General features: G+C 69.5%; 3 protein-coding genes across 5 annotated transcripts; 1 reads left to right on the forward strand and 2 right to left on the reverse strand.

Moving 5' to 3' along the window:
• Positions 1-2,413: 2,413 nt before the first annotated feature.
• LOC127036532 (urotensin-2 receptor-like) lies at positions 2,414-5,028 on the reverse strand. 3 transcript variants are annotated; one of them, XM_050927559.1, is made up of 3 exons: positions 3,942-5,028; positions 3,155-3,346; positions 2,414-2,887 (listed from the first exon to the last, which is right to left on the reverse strand). In XM_050927559.1, the coding sequence occupies exon 1, from the start codon at positions 4,920-4,922 to the stop codon at positions 3,963-3,965; it is 960 nt and encodes a 319-aa protein (XP_050783516.1). In that variant the 5' UTR covers positions 4,923-5,028; the 3' UTR covers positions 2,414-2,887; positions 3,155-3,346; positions 3,942-3,962. The 3 variants fall into 3 exon arrangements, with proteins under 3 accessions (XP_050783516.1, XP_050783515.1, XP_050783514.1); XM_050927558.1 differs by having other exon boundaries at positions 3,104-3,346; XM_050927557.1 differs by having other exon boundaries at positions 3,053-3,346.
• A 1,854-nt stretch (positions 5,029-6,882) lies between these two features.
• On the reverse strand, positions 6,883-10,432 carry LOC127036929 (basic proline-rich protein-like). The gene is made up of 5 exons (XM_050928214.1): positions 10,333-10,432; positions 9,259-9,717; positions 9,127-9,167; positions 8,660-8,993; positions 6,883-6,944 (listed from the first exon to the last, which is right to left on the reverse strand). The coding sequence occupies exons 1-5, from the start codon at positions 10,430-10,432 to the stop codon at positions 6,883-6,885; spliced, it is 996 nt and encodes a 331-aa protein (XP_050784171.1).
• A 1,339-nt stretch (positions 10,433-11,771) lies between these two features.
• On the forward strand, positions 11,772-13,119 carry C18H19orf85 (chromosome 18 C19orf85 homolog). Its single transcript, XM_050928314.1, has one exon. It carries the CDS (start codon positions 12,112-12,114, stop codon positions 13,117-13,119), a length of 1,008 nt encoding a protein of 335 aa, XP_050784271.1. The 5' UTR covers positions 11,772-12,111.
• Positions 13,120-16,219: the final 3,100 nt, after the last annotated feature.

A 16,219-nucleotide genomic window follows, 5' to 3' on the forward strand; every position in this document is an offset into this window, starting at 1 on the left:
GCCCCCCCCCGACTCAGCACCCCTCAGACTGAGATCCCTCCCAACCCAGCACCCCCCAGCCTGGGATCTCCTGGCCCCCTCGACCCAGCACCCCCCAGACTGAGATCCCTCCCAACCCAGCACCCCCCAGCCTGGGATCTCCTGCCCCCCTCGACCCAGCACAGCCAACCAGGGATCCCCTCCAACCCAGCATCCCCCAGCCTGGCATCTCCTGCCCCCCCGACCCAGCACCCCCCAGACTGAGATCCCCTCCAACCCAGCACCCCCCAGCCTGGCATCTCCTGCACCCCCCGACCCAGCACCTCCCAACCAGGAATCTCCTGCCCCCCCGACCCAGCACCCCCCAACCAGGGATCCCCTGCAACCCAGCACCCCCCAGCCTGGGATCTCCTGCCCCCCCCCCGACCCAGCACAGCCAACCAGGGATCTCCTCCAACCTAGCACCCCCCAGCCTGGCATCTCCTGCCCCCCTGACCCAGCACCCCCCAGACTGAGATCCCCCCCAACCCAGCACCCCCAGTCTGGGATCTCCTGCCCCCCTGACCCAGCACCCCCAGCCTAGGATCCCCCCCCAACCCAGCACCCCCCCAGCCTGAGATTCCCCCCCAACCCAGCACCCCCAGTCTGGGATCTCCTGCCCCCCTGACCCAGCACCCCCAGCCTAGGATCTCCCCCCGACCCAGCACCCCCAGCCTGGGATCCCCCCGACCCAGCTACCCTCCCCCCCCTTGCCTGTTCAGCCCCAGGACTAGAGGGGCCACCTGGGTACATTTCCCCCACCCCTGCCCTCCGTTGTGCTCCCCTGTGGGGTGGCGCTGGCCAGGGGCGCCCCCACAAGCTGCACCCTGGAAGAAGCAGGAACTGAAGGGTTAATGGGTTCCCTGGGGCTGAACCCCCGTAACTCAGATCCAGTCCCAGGCCCCACAGCGAGACCCCTTACCTGCCACCAATGTGTCACCCCTGGTGGCTGGGTCCTGCCCCCGTCTGGGGCACCCCGGCCTGTTGCCTGGCCGTCAGGGGCACCCCGGGGCCTCATTGGCATCAGCCCCCTCCCTGCCCTATGGAGCCGCCCCCCTCGGGCCCATCTACCCTGGTATCCCGCTCCCTTCCTGTCCCTCAGACCAGACCCCAGGCCCGTCTAGCCCCACATCCTTCCCACCCACCAGGATCGGGTCCTCTGAGTTTCCCCACGTCAGCAGCTCAGTGTAAACCCTAGCGGGCCCCCCTGGGGTTACAACCAACACACGGTGGGACCCCCCCTGCCCTGAAGAGCGATGGAAACTCTGCTAAGCCCTCCCCCTTCCCCCCGCTTCAGCAAATGCTGGGTCGCCAATCCCCTCCCCGCCAGGCCCCCTTTTCCTAGCGTCTCTTGGCCTTTGGCTGTGGGGGTCACCCCCTCTCCCTGGTTGGATCCTCCCCCCCCCCGACCCGTGCTGTTCTCTGCACAGTGATTTGGGCCATGGAGGCTCCTAAGGTGGCTGGGGCTGGAGCTGTTGTGGGGTGTTTCCCCCCCTGGGTGGGCAGGGCTGGGGCTGGGGCTGGGTTGGCTGCTGGCTGGGTGAGGTTGTGGGGAGTTCAGGGGGTTCTGTTTGCTTTTTGTTTTACCCCCCCGGTTTGTGTCTTCTATTAAAGTTCATCTCGGATTCGCTGCACGTGGCTGCCTGGTGGGGGTGAATGAGGGGCAAGACGCACGCAGCAGATGCAGAGAGACGGGGGCGGTTTATTGACACCCCCAGCTCAGAGTGTGTGGGGTGGGGTTAAAAGCTGGGGCCTGCCCCTCACAGCGTTTCCAGGGGAGCTGAGTTCGGACAGGACCCCAGCACTCGGCCTGGGCCCCACTGCAGCAGCCAGAGAGAGACACCAAAGTTACAATCTTAGCACAGGGTGTTTCAGCAGGGGAGGAGCCAGGGAGAGAACCCAGGAGTCCTGGCTCCCAGCTCTTTCCTCTCCACCTCGCTCTAACCACTAGATCCCACTCCCCTCCTAGGAGAGAACCCAGGAGTCCTGGCTCCCAGTCCCCATCCGTTCCCAGAGCCAGGGAGAGAACCCAGGAGTCCTGGCTCCCAGCTCTTTCCTCTCCACCCCGCTCTAACCACTAGATCCCACTCCCCTCCTCTGGCTCCCAGTCCCCATCCGTTCCCAGAGCCAGGGAGAGAACCCAGGAGTCCTGGCTCCCAGCTCTTTCCTCTCCACCCCGCTCTAACCACTAGATCCCACTCCCCTCCTAGGAGAGAACCCAGGAGTCCTGGCTCCCAGTCCCCATCCGTTCCCAGAGCCAGGGAGAGAACCCAGGAGTCCTGGCTCCCAGCTCTTTCCTCCCCACCCCGCTCTAACTACTAGATCCCACTCCCCTCCTAGGAGAGAACTGGCTCCCAGTCCCCGTCCGTTCCCAGAGCCAGGGATAGAACCCAGGAGTCCTGGCTCACAGTGCTCCCCCCCCAAACCCTTGTGCCCGTGCCTGGGTTTTGCTGTCTGGCAGGAGGCTGGTGCCAGCCACAGCCCATCGCCCAGCAGAGCAGGACCAGCCTGGCAAGGCCAAGGGAGAAGCCACTGGAACCCCTGGGCACTGCAGGGTTCGTGCCCAGCTCCGTGGGCCCAGGGTGGGGCTGGCACAGCTGGGGGAGGGACCCGGGGGGGTGTCTCTCTTTGAGGACCACAAAGGCAGACGCGGTGCCGGCTTGTGGCACCTCCCTCGCGGGCAGCACATCCCTGGAGCTGGGCACAGGGGGCATGGACCCCCCACTGTGGTAGTGCCTGAGGGGTTCTGGTTACCTCCCCCCAGCATAGAATCCCCCCCACATCCATTTCATACAGGGGTCCCCAAAGGTACCACAGGGGTCCAACACCTTCCAGAGCCAGGGTGAGAACCCAGGAGTCCTGCCCCCCACTCCCTTCCCTCCCAGCGCAGCTGGCTGCGGAGAACCCAGGAGTCCTGCCCCCCACTCCCTTCCCTCCCAGCGCAGCTGGCTGCGGAGAACCCAGGAGTCCTGCCCCCCACTCCCTTCCCTCCCAGCGCAGCTGGCTGTGGAGAACCCAGGAGTCCTGCCCCCACCTTCCCTCCCAGCGCAGCTGGCTGCGGAGAACCCAGGAGTCCTGCCCCCACCTTCCCTCCCAGCGCAGCTGGCTGCGGAGAACCCAGGAGTCCTGCCCCCACCTTCCCTCCCAGCGCAGCTGGCTGCGGAGAACCCAGGAGTCCTGGCGCCTTGTTTCTTGCTGGGCCTATTCCTTTTTCCTCCGGTCCCGGCTGCGTGGGGTCGAGGGGTCGCTGGGGGCTGATGCATCGTCCTCATGGGGCAGTGGGTGAGGTAGGGCCGTGTCCAGGGCTTGCCACAGGGGGGCGCCGCTCCTAGGGATGCAGAGAGAAGGGGGCTCAGAGCCAGCCGCATGTGTGAGGGCACTGGGGGGGGGGCATGTCAGCAGCTTCCCCCGCCTCCGCGATCCAAGGTCCAGCTCTGGCAGTGTGGGATAGACATATGGCTGCTAAGGGGGCTGGCGCCCCCTAGAGGGGAAACCCTGTGCCCCATTCCATTCCCATCCCCCTGGCTTAGGGCTGGACAAGAGCTGGGGATTCCACAGCTGCGAGCTTCCCCCAGCAGTGCCCAAAGGCACCTCTCCCCAGTGCTGCGATCTTCCCACAGCAACTCTCCCCAGTGCTGCAATCTTCCCCCAGCAGTGCCCCACGGCACAGCTCCCCAAAGCTACGATCATCCCCCAGCAGTGCCCCACTGCACCTCTCCCCAGCGCTGTAATCTTCCCCCAGCACCTCTCCCCAGTGCTGTGATCTTCCCCCAGCAGTGCCCCGTGGCACCTCTCCCCAGCGCTGTAATCTTCCCACAGCACCTCTCCCCAATGCTGCAATCTTCCCCCAGCAGTGCCCCACTGCACCTCTCCAATGCTGTGATCTTCCCCCAGCAGTGCCCCTCTCCCACACTGCCCCCTACCTGTGGAGGTCTGTTGGCTGCTCAGCGCCCCGCGTCCTGTGCCCGCGGCGCCGCCCTGCGCCCGGCCCGTCGCACCCGCCAGTAGTCGCGGTAGCTGCGGGTCAGCAGCGTGTAGAGGAAGGGGTTGATGCAGCTGTTGCTGTAGGTCAGGCAGGTGACCAGGTGGTTGATGTAGATCTCGGTGGCCACGGGCAGGCGGGCAGCAGTGCCTGGGCTGTAGAGAGGCACCAGCTGCCAGAGCCAGAAGGGCAGGAAGCAGGCCCAGAAGGCCACGACGATGAGGAAAATTAGGAGGAAGACCCGTTGCTTCGGCCCCCGCCGGGGGCCCAGCACCCCCTGGCTCTGCGAGAGCCAGTAGGCCCACGCCAGCCGCCCGTAGAGGTACCCGAGTGCCAGCCCAGGCCCCACCATGCTGGTGCCAAAGAGCACGGTCAGGTAGGTTTTGTACTGGGCCTCGTGCCAGGTGGGCACGCAGAGCCGCCGCACCCGGCCGTCGTCCGCCGCCCGCTCCTCCTGCCGCACCATCAGCATCATGGGCAGCGCCAGGGCGAAGGCGGAGGCCCAGGCGGCCCCGGCCAGGGCCTGGCGGCGGGCGGGGGAGCGGCGGGCGGCCCGGAAGGGGCGCCGCACGGCCCGGCACCGCTCGGTGCTCAGCAGGGTGAGCAGAAAGATGCTGGCGTGCATGGTGAGCAGGTCCAGGCTGAGCAGGGCCCGGCAGCCGGCCTCGCCGAAGCACCAGTCCCGCGCCAGCCCGTTGTGCACGACGAAGGGCACCCCGGCCAGGTACAGCAGGTCGGCCAGCGCCAGGTGGACGATGTGGACGTGAAGCGGGGAGGGGACGGCCCCAGCCCGCGCCACTGCCAGCGTGTACAGGTTCCCGGCCGCCCCGGCTGCCCCCAGCAGGCTCAGCCCCGCCGCCTCCGGCAGCCCACCCACCAGCGAGCCGTTGGAGGGGGCCGACACGTTGGAGGGGGGGTCCATGGCTGGGGGGCTGGACACAGGGCTGGATCCGACGGCAGGAGAGGAGATGTCACTCGGCCGGCAGAGTCTGTCTGCCTAGTCGTCCGTCCTCCAGATCCCCCGTCTGTCTGTCCCCAGATCCCCCGTCTGTCCCCAGATCGATCTATCTATCAGTCCATGGCTTTGTCCGGTGTGCCTCTCGTCCGACCCTCCAAGCCCCAAGCCGTGCCGGAAGGGCTGGGGGGTGGGTCCGATCTCCCTGTCGCTGGCCTTGTGCCCCCTGCTGCCCAGGGTCCGGCGGGGTCGGCGGCTGGCGGCGCCCTGGCTGGGGCGGGTGTGTGCGCGGCTGGCGGGCGTGTGTGTGTGTGTCTGGCCTGCGCCGTCTGCTCTGTCCGCATTCCACGCACCCTGCTAGGTCGGTATGTGGGGCTGAGCCGGGCCGGCCCCTGGCGGGGGGCGCATGCTCCTGGCTTCTGTCTGAGCTGCAGAGAGCGACCTGGTTCTTCCAGCCACAGGGCAGGCGGGACGGGTGGCTCGACAGAGGGGTCAGGAAAGGAAGGAAGGGGGCTCCCCTGAAACATGAGGGAGGGAGGGAGAAGGGACGAACGAACTAGGAAAAAAGACCCCCAAGGAGAAAAGCGAGAACGCAAGGCAGGGTGAGGTGGCCCTGCTGGGGCGGGCGCACCACTGCTGGGTTCAGCGGGCCCAGCGCCAGCTGCGGGCGCGAGAAATAAACAGTGCCAGAGACACAGACCGAGGAAGGAAAACAAGGAGCCAGCTGAAAAATGGCCATTGCTGGGCCAGGGAAAACGTCCCTCGGCACCAGGAAATCTCCGGTTGGCTCGGAAAATTGCCATCGTGAGGCCTCAGGGTTGGCACTGACCGCTGGGTGAGAGTGCCCCCTGCTGGCCACCCCCAGCCCAGCACCCCCACCATTGGGCCCCCACCCCGCTGCCTGCAGCCCAGCGCCCCCTGCTGAAACCCCACCCCGCTCCCCGCAGCCCAGCACCCCCTATTGGACCCCTGCCCTGCTCCCCGCAGCCCAGCGCCCCCTGCTGAGCCCCCCACCCTGCTCCCCGCAGCCCAGCGCCCCCTGCTGAGACCCCACCCCGCTCCCCGCAGCCCAGCACCCCCTATTGGACCCCTGCCCTGCTCTCTGCAACCCAGCGCCCCCTGCTGAGACCCCACCCCGCTCCCCGCAGCCCAGCACCCCCTATTGGACCCCCACCCCGCTCCCCGCAGCCCAGCACCCCTATTGGACCCCCACCCCGCTCCCTGCAGCCCAGCACACCCTGCTGAGCCCCTGCCCCGCTCCCTGCAGCCCTGTACCCCTTAGTGCCACCCTGAGGCAGCCATCTGGGAGCGGGGACCTGGCCAGGCCTGGGTCCAGGGCATTTGCCTTGGAAAAACTTTCTGCTGAAATGTCGGTGACTCGCCCGCAGAGACAAACCAAACCGCAGGGAGAGGAACAAGCCAGAGATCCCTCCCCGGACTGGTCTCAGGGAAAATGCACCTGGCCCCTGCTGCCCCCCTCCCCCCACTGGGCCCATCACCCCTCCCCACAGTGCTTCCTTTGTGCTGGGGCTCAGGCCGGGCGAGCAGCGGCTGCTGGCTGGGCGCCCAGCTCTGGGGGCCGCCTGTGGGTATGTGAGTAAATCCCTCCCTTCAGCAAACGCGATGGGCTTTCCCCAGGAGTCGTCTGCACGAAGCAACCGCTCCGGTTTAACGCCGCGGCTACACTGCAAAACGAAGTGGAGCCGGCGCACGGCGGAACCGGCTGTGCACATCAGGAGCAGTGGCTGGGTGCTAAAATTGGGGGGGAGGGGCCCTGTGCCGTGCTGCCCCTCCGTGACCCCCCCCCACTCACTCCTCTCCTCCCCCTCCCCCTGTCGCTTGCCCTTGCGGCAGGTAAAAAGTGGGGGGGCCATGGCCCCCTGTTCCGGTGCCCCGGGGCACACCCAGCCTGCCCTCCCGGGGGGAGCTACCCGGCCGGGGAGTTGCCGCTGGCGGGTGCAGGGAATTTTGGGAAGTGCTTGCGGTGCGCTGGGGGGGACGGGGACAGGGACTGCCGCGGGGGGTAACTGGGGACAGGGCACAAACGTCCCCTGAGGCAGTTTGCCCCATGCTGTAATTTTAGCTTCAGCAGGCAACGGGGAACCCCCCCCCCGGCAAACAGGCCTGTTCCTCCTGGGTTTGTCTAGCCCCTGACCTGCCCCCTGCCCCCAGAAGGGAATGAACAACAGAAATATCAGCCCAGCCCGGACTCCTGAGTTCTCTCCCCGGCTCTGGGAGGGGAGTGGGATCGAGTGGTTAGAGCAGCAGGGCTGGGAGCCAAGACTCCTGGGTTCTCTCCCCGGCTCTGGGAGGGGAGTGGGGGCTAGTGGTTAGAGTGAGGGGGAGCTGTGAGGAGGGGGAGAGGGTGTTTGTCTGTCTGCCCGGCCCCTTGCTGGTCTTTGGTGGTTTATTTTTCTGCCAAACCGCTGCTGGCAGGGGGAGTGCTGGGGCTGGGGCTGGCACCGGGAGGGAACCCCGCTGGCCCCCTGGCCCAGGCCTTAGCCAAGGCGGACATGAGCTGTGCCCAGGAATCGTGCGGCCCGTGGCCGTCACGCCTCGGCAGCAGGGCAAACGGTGCGCCAGGGCGGGTGGCTGGGGGAAGAGAAGGGGAGGGAGTGAACTGGGGGAGCGGCCAGATGCAGGGAACAAAAAAGAGCTGAAGTCAAGATAGCCCCAGAGAAAGGGGGAGGGAGAAGAAAGGGGGGGCCATGGGGCAGGGCAGGCAGCTGGCTGGAGCAGGCGACTCTGTGCCCAGGTGAGGCCCAGCCAGCCCCATGGTCGAGAGGAGCTGCAAGCAGCATCCCCAGCCAGGCTCAGACCCTGCTGGGTGCCGTGCGAGGGTCTGCAAGCCAACCGGCTCCACCCGCCGACCCCCACCCCCCTCCCAGAGCCAGGAGACAACCCAGGAGTCCTGGCTCCCAGCCTGGCCCCCCTGCTCTAACCACTAGACCCCGCTCTCCTCCCAGAGCTGGGGAGCGAACCCAGGTCTCCTGGCTCCCAGCCCTCCTGCTCTAACCACTAGACCCCACTCTCCTCCCAGGGCTGGGGAGCAAACCCAGGCCTCCTGGCTCCCAGCCCCCCTGCTCTAACCACTAGACCCCGCTCCCCCTCCCAGGGCTGGGGAGAGAACCCAGGAGTCCTGGCTCCCAGCCCCCCTGCTCTAACCACTAGACCCCACTCCCCTCCCAGAGCCGGGAGAGAACCCAGGAGTCCTGGCTCCCAGCCCCCCCGCTCTAACCACTAGACACCACTCCCCTCTCAGGGCCAGGAAAGAACCCAGGCATCCTGGTCTCCTCACTCAGAGGATTTTCGCTGCCCCTCGACCTCCCTCCCGTGCACACACACCCGGCAAGGCCCTGCTAACATGAGAGGCGACATTGTTCCCAGCCTGAGTTTATTTTGCTGCCTGCTTGCGAAGGGCAGGGGAGCCAGGGAGGGGGGCAGGTGAGCTTTGATCTCCCCCAGCCAGGAAGGGGGGGCAGTGTTTGCCAAGGCGTGGGGGGGGGGTGTTGGCTTAGCCAACTGCAGGGAAGCAGATGTATGTCTGTGTCTGTGTCTGTGTCGGGGGGAGGGGAAAAGGGTGAGGGTGTCTGCCACCCTCTGCTGGAGGCAAGAGGGGCCTATGGGTCTGATCATTGGGGTAGATAGGTCGTGGGTCTGATCCGGGGGGCAGGGCGCCAGGGTAGATGGGCCATGGATCCCACCTGGGGGGCAGGAAAGGGGCTGGATGCCAGGATAGATGGGCCATGGGTCCGATCTGGGGGGCAGGGAAGGGGCTGGGCCCAGCTGCTGATGCAGGGTAGAGAGGCCCAGGCGCTGATGCAGGGGGCGGTGGCGAGACGCCGGGGTAGAGGGGCCCAGGCGCTGATGTGGGGGGTGAGACGCCAGGGTAGAGAGGCCCAGGCGCTGATGCAGGGGGCGGTGGCGAGACGCTGGGGTAGAGGGGCCCAGGCGCTGATATGGGGGGTGAGACGCCAGGGTAGAGGGGCCCAGGCGCTGATGCAGGGGGCGGGACGCCGGGGTAGAGGGGCCCAGGCGCTGATGCAGGGGGCGGGGGCGAGACGCTGGGGCAGAGGGGCCCAGGCGCTGATGTGGGGGGCAGGATGCCGCGGTAGAGGGGCCCAGGCACTGATGAGGGGGGCCGGACGCCGGGGTAGAGGGGCCCAGGCACTGATGTGGGGGGCCGGACGCCGGGGTAGAGGGGCCCAGGCGCTGATGCAGGGGGCGGAGGCGAGACGCTGGGGCAGAGGGGCCCAGGCGCTGATGCGGGGGGCAGGATGCCGCGGTAGAGGGGCCCAGGCACTGATGAGGGGGGCAGGACGCCGGGGTAGAGGGGCCCAGGCACTGATGTGGGGGGCCGGACGCCGGGGTAGAGGGGCCCAGGCGCTGATGAGGGGGGCAGGACGCCGGGGTAGAGGGGCACAGGGCTGATGCAGGGGGCGGGACGCCGGGGTAGAGGGGCCCAGGCGCTGACGCAGAGGGCGGGACGCCGGGGTAGAGGGGCCCAGGCGCTGACGCAGAGGGCGAGACGCCGGGGTAGAGGGGCCCAGGCGCTGACGCAGAGGGCGAGACGCCGGGGTAGAGGGGCCCAGGAGCTGATGCGGCGGGCGAGACGCCGGGGTAGAGGGGCCCAGGGCTGATGCAGAGGGCGAGACGCCAGGGTAGAGGGGCCCAGGCGCTGATGCGGGGGGCGGGACGCCGGGGTAGAGGTGCCCAGGCACTGATGCGGGGGGCGAGACGCCGGGGTAGAGGGGCCCAGGCGCTGATGCGGGGGGCAAGATGCTGGGGTAGAGGGGCCCAGGCGCTCATGCAGGGGGGATGCCGGGGTAGAGGGGCCCAGGTGCTGATGCGGGGGGCGAGACGCCGGGGTAGAGGGGCCCAGGGCTGATGCGGGGGGCGAGACGCCGGGGGTAGAGGGGCCCAGGGCTGATGCGGGGGGTGGGACGCCGCAGTAGAGGGGCCCAGGCGCTGATGCAGGGGACGGGACGCCGGGGTAGAGGGGCCCGGGGCTGATGCGGGGGGTGGGACGCCGGGGTAGAGGGGCCCGGGCGCTGATGTGGGGGGCGGGACGCCGGGGTAGAGGGGCCCGGGCGCTGATGTGGGGGGCGGGACGCCGGGATAGAGGGGCCCAGGGCTGATGCGGGGGGCGAGACGCCGGGGTAGAGGGGCCCAGGCGCTGATGTGGGGGGCGGGACGCCGGGATAGAGGGGCCCAGGGCTGATGCGGGGGGTGGGACGCCGCGGTAGAGGGGCCCAGGCGCTGATGCGGGGGGCGAGACGCCGGGGTAGAGGGGCCCAGGGCTGATGCGGGGACGGGTGGGGATAGGACACACTTTGACCTCGCACTTAAGTCTCCAATTGCCAGCAATTGCTCTAACTGCTCCGCGTGGCCGGGTGCCGGCTGCAGGGGGGAGTTGGGGGGGCCCCTTTGTGCAGCCGGATTCCTGCCCCCGTGCGCCCCATTGAGCTCATCTCCATGGAGCCGCCGGCACGTGGCTCCCCCTGGCCCCCGGACGCCCCTAATTGCTGCTAAGTGCCAGGGCCGCATCCCAGGGGAAAGAATGTCCTAATTGGGCAGCTGACGCGGGGGGGGGGGGATGGGGGGAGCCGAAGGGGGGGCAGGAGATGATGGGGAGGGTGGGGGAGGTGGGGAGGGTTCGGGGGGTTGATGGGGGTCCAGGGAGAGGAAGAGACGGATTAGGGGAGGGGCCCCATCAAGCCACCCCTGTTATTAGAGTCAAAGGGGGTCCCCCTCAGCCCCCTACCCTCAGCCCCCTAACTAGCACAGTGAAGGATTTTGGCTGGAGGGGGGAGGCCCCGTGCCATACCCCCCCTCAAGCCAGCCACCCCCCCACCCTGGGGCAGCTTGCAGACAGTGGCCCCTGGGGGCTAAGGCCCCATGCCCCATTCCCGCAGGAATGGGGGGCAGAGGGGGGGTGAGCAGGAGAGAGAGGCTCAGACGGGTGGGGGGAGTGGGGAGGGGCTCAGACAGTGACTCTCTGAGCATCTTCTTGCTTCTCTCAGTGGCGCTTGGCCCCACCAGAGACCCGAGCCGGTGCTGGGGCTGGCTGGGAGGGTCGGGGCTGGGGGGGCAGGAGGTGAGGGGGGGGGCAGCCCCCAGGGAGAACCGAACGGCCTCCTCCCCCCAACGCAGCACTAGGGGTGCGACCACAGCTGATTCTTCACACACCTGGACCCCGAACCAAGTAAGTGTCCTGGGGGGCCCAGCCGGAGGCGCTGTCCCCTCGCGGCTGGGGCTGACCCCTATTCGGAGACAGAGACCCCCCAGCCCAGCCCTGCACTCCCCCCAACCCCAGCCAGTGCCCCTCACTCCCGACCCGCAGCCCCCTGCTAGCCCAGCCCTGGACTCCCCCCAACCCCAGCCAGTGCCCCTCACTCCCGACCCGCAGCCCCTGCTAGCCCAGCCCTGGGCTCCCCCCAACCCCAGCCAGTGCCCCTCACTCCCGACCCGCAGCCCCTGCTAGCCCAGCCCTGGGCTCCCCCCAACCCCAGCCGGTGCCCCTCACTCCCGACCCGCAGCCCCTGCTAGCCCAGCCCTGGGCTCTGCCCCCCAGCTCTGCCGGTGCCCCTCACTCCCGACCCTCAGCCCCTGCTAGCCCAGCCCTGGGCTCCCCCCCAGCTCTGCCGGTGCCCCTCATTCCCGACTCACAGCCCCTGCTAGCCCAGCCCTGGGCTACCCCCCAGCTCTGCTGGTGCCCCTCACTCATGACCCGCAGCCCCCTCCTAGCCCAGCCCTGGGCTCCCCCCCAAGCCAGCTCTGCTGGTGCCCCTCACTCATGACCCGCAGCCCCCTCCTAGCCCAGCCCTGGGCTCCCTCCCACCCCAGCTCTGCTGGTGCCCCTCACTCATGACCCGCAGCCCCCTCCTAGCCCAGCCCTGGGCTCCCCCCCAAGCCAGCTCTGCTGGTGCCCCTCACTCATGACCCGCAGCCCCCTCCTAGCCCAGCCCTGGGCTCCCCCCCACCCCAGCTCTGCTGGTGCCCCTCACTCCCGACCCGCAGCCCCTCCCCCTGGGGTTCTGTGGAGTCTCAGGCTTGCTGGGCTGAGAACTGTCATTTATTCCTGCAGGGCTCTGTTGGGGGCCGGCCTCGCCCAGCCTGGGGGCTCTGCCTGACAGCCCCCACCCCAAGAGCTGGGATGCAGCGGGGCGGGCGCCTGTCCCTGAGCTTCCTGCCCCCCCAGCAGGTGGCGCTCTCTGGGCGTGGCCGGGATCTCTTCACCTTTGTCACCGTGGCCTCGTCCCACATGATGCGGACGCTGCAGAGACCCCGCAAGAGCCGCCCTGGCAAGCGGCGGGTGAACCACCGGCGGTTCCTGCACAACCAGATCAGCAGGTGGGAGCCCTCGGGAGCTCGCAGCCCCTTGGGCACGGCTGGGGGGAAGCTTGCAGCCTCTAAGGGCACTGTTGGGGGGAAGCTCGCAGCCCCTTGGGCACGACTGGGGGGAAGCTCACCCTCTCAGGGCACTGCTGGGAGAAGCTCACACCTCCCTCAGGGCACTGCTGCAGAAAGCTCAACAGTCCCTTGGGCACGGCTGGGGGGGAAGCTCACAGCCCCTCAGGGCACTGCTGGGAGAAGCTCACACCCCCCTCAGGGCACTGCTGCAGAAAGCTCGCAGCCCCTTTGGCGTGGCTGGGGGAAGCTCACAGCCCCTAAGGGCACTGCTGAGGGAAGCTCACAGCCCCTCTCTTCTCTCCCCAGGCAATTCACTGACATTGAAGCCTCGATGCACCGCCTGGCCTCCTCCATCCTGGCCCAGGAGGCCCCAAGGGACCCTGCGCCCCCCGCAGAACCCCGGCATCCTGGCCCAGAGCCTCCTGCCCCAGCTGCCAGCTCCTTCCTGGGCGTGGCTGAGGCCTCTGTGGCCCCGGAACCGGGGCCTGGCTGGGGCCTGAGCATGGCCTCCCTGACCCCTGACCCCAGCGACCTCTTTGACCCCATCACCAGCCCGGAAGATCTGGGGCTGCCCCCCAGTTGGGCCCCAATTACCCACAACCCCCTGGAGCCTAGCCAGTGTCCCCTGCCCTGGGACTCCCTGCCCACCCCGGGCACGGATGGTGCCCCCCTCTGGGCCCCAGATCCCCTTGGCTACCTGCCCCCCGTCACCCCGGCGTACCATGTCGGAGTGGCGCCAGGGGGGTGGTAACCACGGCAACCCTGTCTGTTTCCCTCCCCTGGCCACAAGCTCCTCTCCCATCCCCCCCCTCCCCCCCCGAAGGAAGCGGGGGACCCCACCTGGTGGGCACCCCCCAAGCAGATGCAGTGAGGAGCATGCCAGCTGCTGAGCTGACAGACGGTGGGGGGCATTGGCAGACTGCCAGGATACCCCGATCTGGGGAGGTCCCCTTGAAGTTGGGGGTCCTCCTACAATTCAGGGGCGCCACGTTGGTGTGGGGGAAACCCTCTGGAATTTCAGTGTGTTACCTTAAATGTGGGGGTGTCCCCTGCACTGCTGAGGGTGTCTCCTTCGGCTCTGGGGAGCCAGCGCTGGGGTGTCCCCTGATCTGGGGTGTTCCCTGCACTGCTGAGGGTGTCTCCTTCGGCTCCGGGGCGTCAGTGCTGGGGTGTCCCCTGATCTGGGGTGTCCCCTGATCTGGGGTGTCTCCTTCGGCTCTGGGGCGCCAGCGCTGGGGTGTCCCCTGATCTGGGGTGTCCCCCGCACTGCTGAGGGTGTCTCCTTCGGCTCCGGGGCGCCAGCGCTGGGGTGTCCCCTGATCTGGGGTGTCCCCCGCACTGCTGAGGGTGTCTCCTTCGGCTCCGGGGAGCCAGCGCTGGGGTGTCCCCTGATCTGGGGTGTCCCCCGCACTGCTGAGGGTGTCTCCTTCGGCTCCGGGGCGTCAGCGCTGGGGTGTCCCCTGATCTGGGGTGTCCCCTGATCTGGGGTGTCTCCTTCAGCTCTGGGGCGCCAGCGCTGGGGTGTCCCCTGGATTCGGGGGGGCCGCCTGCTGGGGTGTCCCCTGATCTGGGGTGTCTCCTTCGGCTCTGGGGCGCCAGCGCTGCGATGTCCCCTGGATTTGGGGGGGCCGCCTGCTGGGGTGTCCCCTGATCTGGGGTGTCCCCCGCACTGCTGAGGGTGTCTCCTTCGGCTCCGGGGCGCCAGCGCTGGGGTGTCCCCTGGATTCGGGGGGGCCGCCTGCTGGGGGGGGCGCAGTCCGGCGTTGGGGGGCCCCTCCCGTACAGCTCGGCAGGCTTTGGGGGGGGCTCTGAAGTGACAGATTTGAGGGGCGCCCCCATGTCACCCCAGGGGGGGAGGGGCCCCCTCTTTTTGACCCGCCCCCAGGCGCTGCGCCACCCAACAATCGGGGGCGGCGGGGGGGGAGGCTGGCAGAGGACCCCCCCTTTGAGTCAGTGCCCCCCCCTCGGTGAGGGGCCCCGCCCAGCTGGACACAGGGCCCAGGTCTGACTGCGCAGGCGCGGGGGCCCCAGCCCCGCGGGGGGGCACCTGAGGCGCGGGGTTGGGCGGGGCTGTCCGGAGTTATTAGCGCCCCGCCCCCCCCGGCGGCGCGAGCGGGGCTGGGGCGGAGTCGCTGCCCTTCCCCCCGCCTGGGCGCAGGCCCCGCCCCGCTGCGGTCCTGGGGGCGGGGCTTCGGGAGCGGTTACGGGAAGGGGCGGGGCCGTACGCAGGGGCGCTCTGCGCATGGGCAGGGGCGGGTGTTGCTGAGCGGGAGGGGCCGCACTCGCTCTTCGGGCGGTAGGTGGAGCCGCTCGCGCCCGGCGCGCGCCGTGGGCGGGCGAAGGGCGGGGCCCCCGAAGCGGCGCGCGGGAAGGGGCGGGGCGGGGCTGGCTGTGAGGCCGCGCGGCGGGGGCGGAGTCAGGCGCGCGACCGAAGCGCGTGGACCGGGCCCGCTGGTTCGCCCCGTGCAGCCGCTCGCGCGGGCCTGTCTGCGGGGGGGGCGGGGTCTCTCCTGTCTGTGCACCCGGCGGGCGGGGCCGCGCCCCGGGAAGTGCCGCCCGGGCAGCGCTGTGCCGGTCCCCTGGGAACCGGGGGCCAGAACGGGGCGGGGGGTGCGATCTGCAGCGGGAGGAGGGTGTGTGGGGACACCCCGTGTGGGGGGGGGCGATCTGCAGCCTGAGGAGGGTGTGTGGGGACACCCCGGGGGGGGTGCGATCTGCAGCCTGAGGAGGGTGTGTGGGGACACCCCGTGTGGCGGGGGGGGCGATCTGCAGCGGGGGGAGGGTGTGTGGGGACACCCCGTGTGGCGGGGGGGGCGATCTGCAGCGGGAGGAGGGTGTGTGGGGACACCCCGTGTGGGGGGGGGCGATCTGCAGCGGGAGGAGGGTGTGTGGGGACACCCCGTGTGGGGGGGGGCGATCTGCAGCGGGAGGAGGGTGTGTGGGGACACCCCGTGGGGGGGGGGCGATCTGCAGGGGGAGGAGGGTGTGTGGGGACACCCCGTGTGGGGGGGGGCGATCTGCAGCGGGAGGAGGGTGTGTGGGGACACCCCGTGTGGCGGGGGGGGCGATCTGCAGCGGGAGGAGGGTGTGTGGGGACACCCCGTGTGGGGGGGGGCGATCCGCAGCGGGAGGAGGGTGTGTGGGGACACCCCGTGTGGGGGGGGCGATCCGCAGCGGGAGGAGGGTGTGTGGGGACACCCCGTGTGGGGGGGGCGATCTGCAGCCTGAGGAGGGTGTGTGGGGACACCCCGGGGGGGGTGCGATCTGCAGCCTGAGGAGGGTGTGTGGGGACACCCCGTGTGGTGGGGGCGATCTGCAGCGGGGGGAGGGTGTGTGGGGACACCCCGTGTGGGGGGGGCGATCTGCAGCGGGGGGAGGGTGTGTGGGGACACCCCGTGTGGCGGGGGGGGCGATCTGCAGCGGGAGGAGGGTGTGTGGGGACACCCCGTGTGGGGGGGGCGATCTGCAGCGGGAGGAGGGTGTGTGGGGACACCCCGTGTGGGGGGGGGCGATCTGCAGCGGGAGGAGGGTGTGTGGGGACACCCCGTGTGGCGGGGGGGGCGATCTGCAGCGGGAGGAGGGTGTGTGGGGACACCCCGGGGGGGGGGGGCGATCTGCAGCGGGAGGAGGGTGTGTGGGGACACCCCGTGTGGCGGGGGGGGCGATCTGCAGCGGGAGGAGGGTGTGTGGGGACACCCCGTGTGGGGGGGGGCGATCCGCAGCGGGAGGAGGGTGTGTGGGGACACCCCGTGTGGGGGGGGCGATCCGCAGCGGGAGGAGGGTGTGTGGGGACACCCCGTGTGGGGGGGGCGATCTGCAGCCTGAGGAGGGTGTGTGGGGACACCCCGGGG

Source organism: Gopherus flavomarginatus, chromosome 18, assembly GCF_025201925.1.
Source record: "Gopherus flavomarginatus isolate rGopFla2 chromosome 18, rGopFla2.mat.asm, whole genome shotgun sequence".
In the NCBI taxonomy this organism is placed as follows: Eukaryota; Metazoa; Chordata; order Testudines; family Testudinidae; genus Gopherus; species Gopherus flavomarginatus.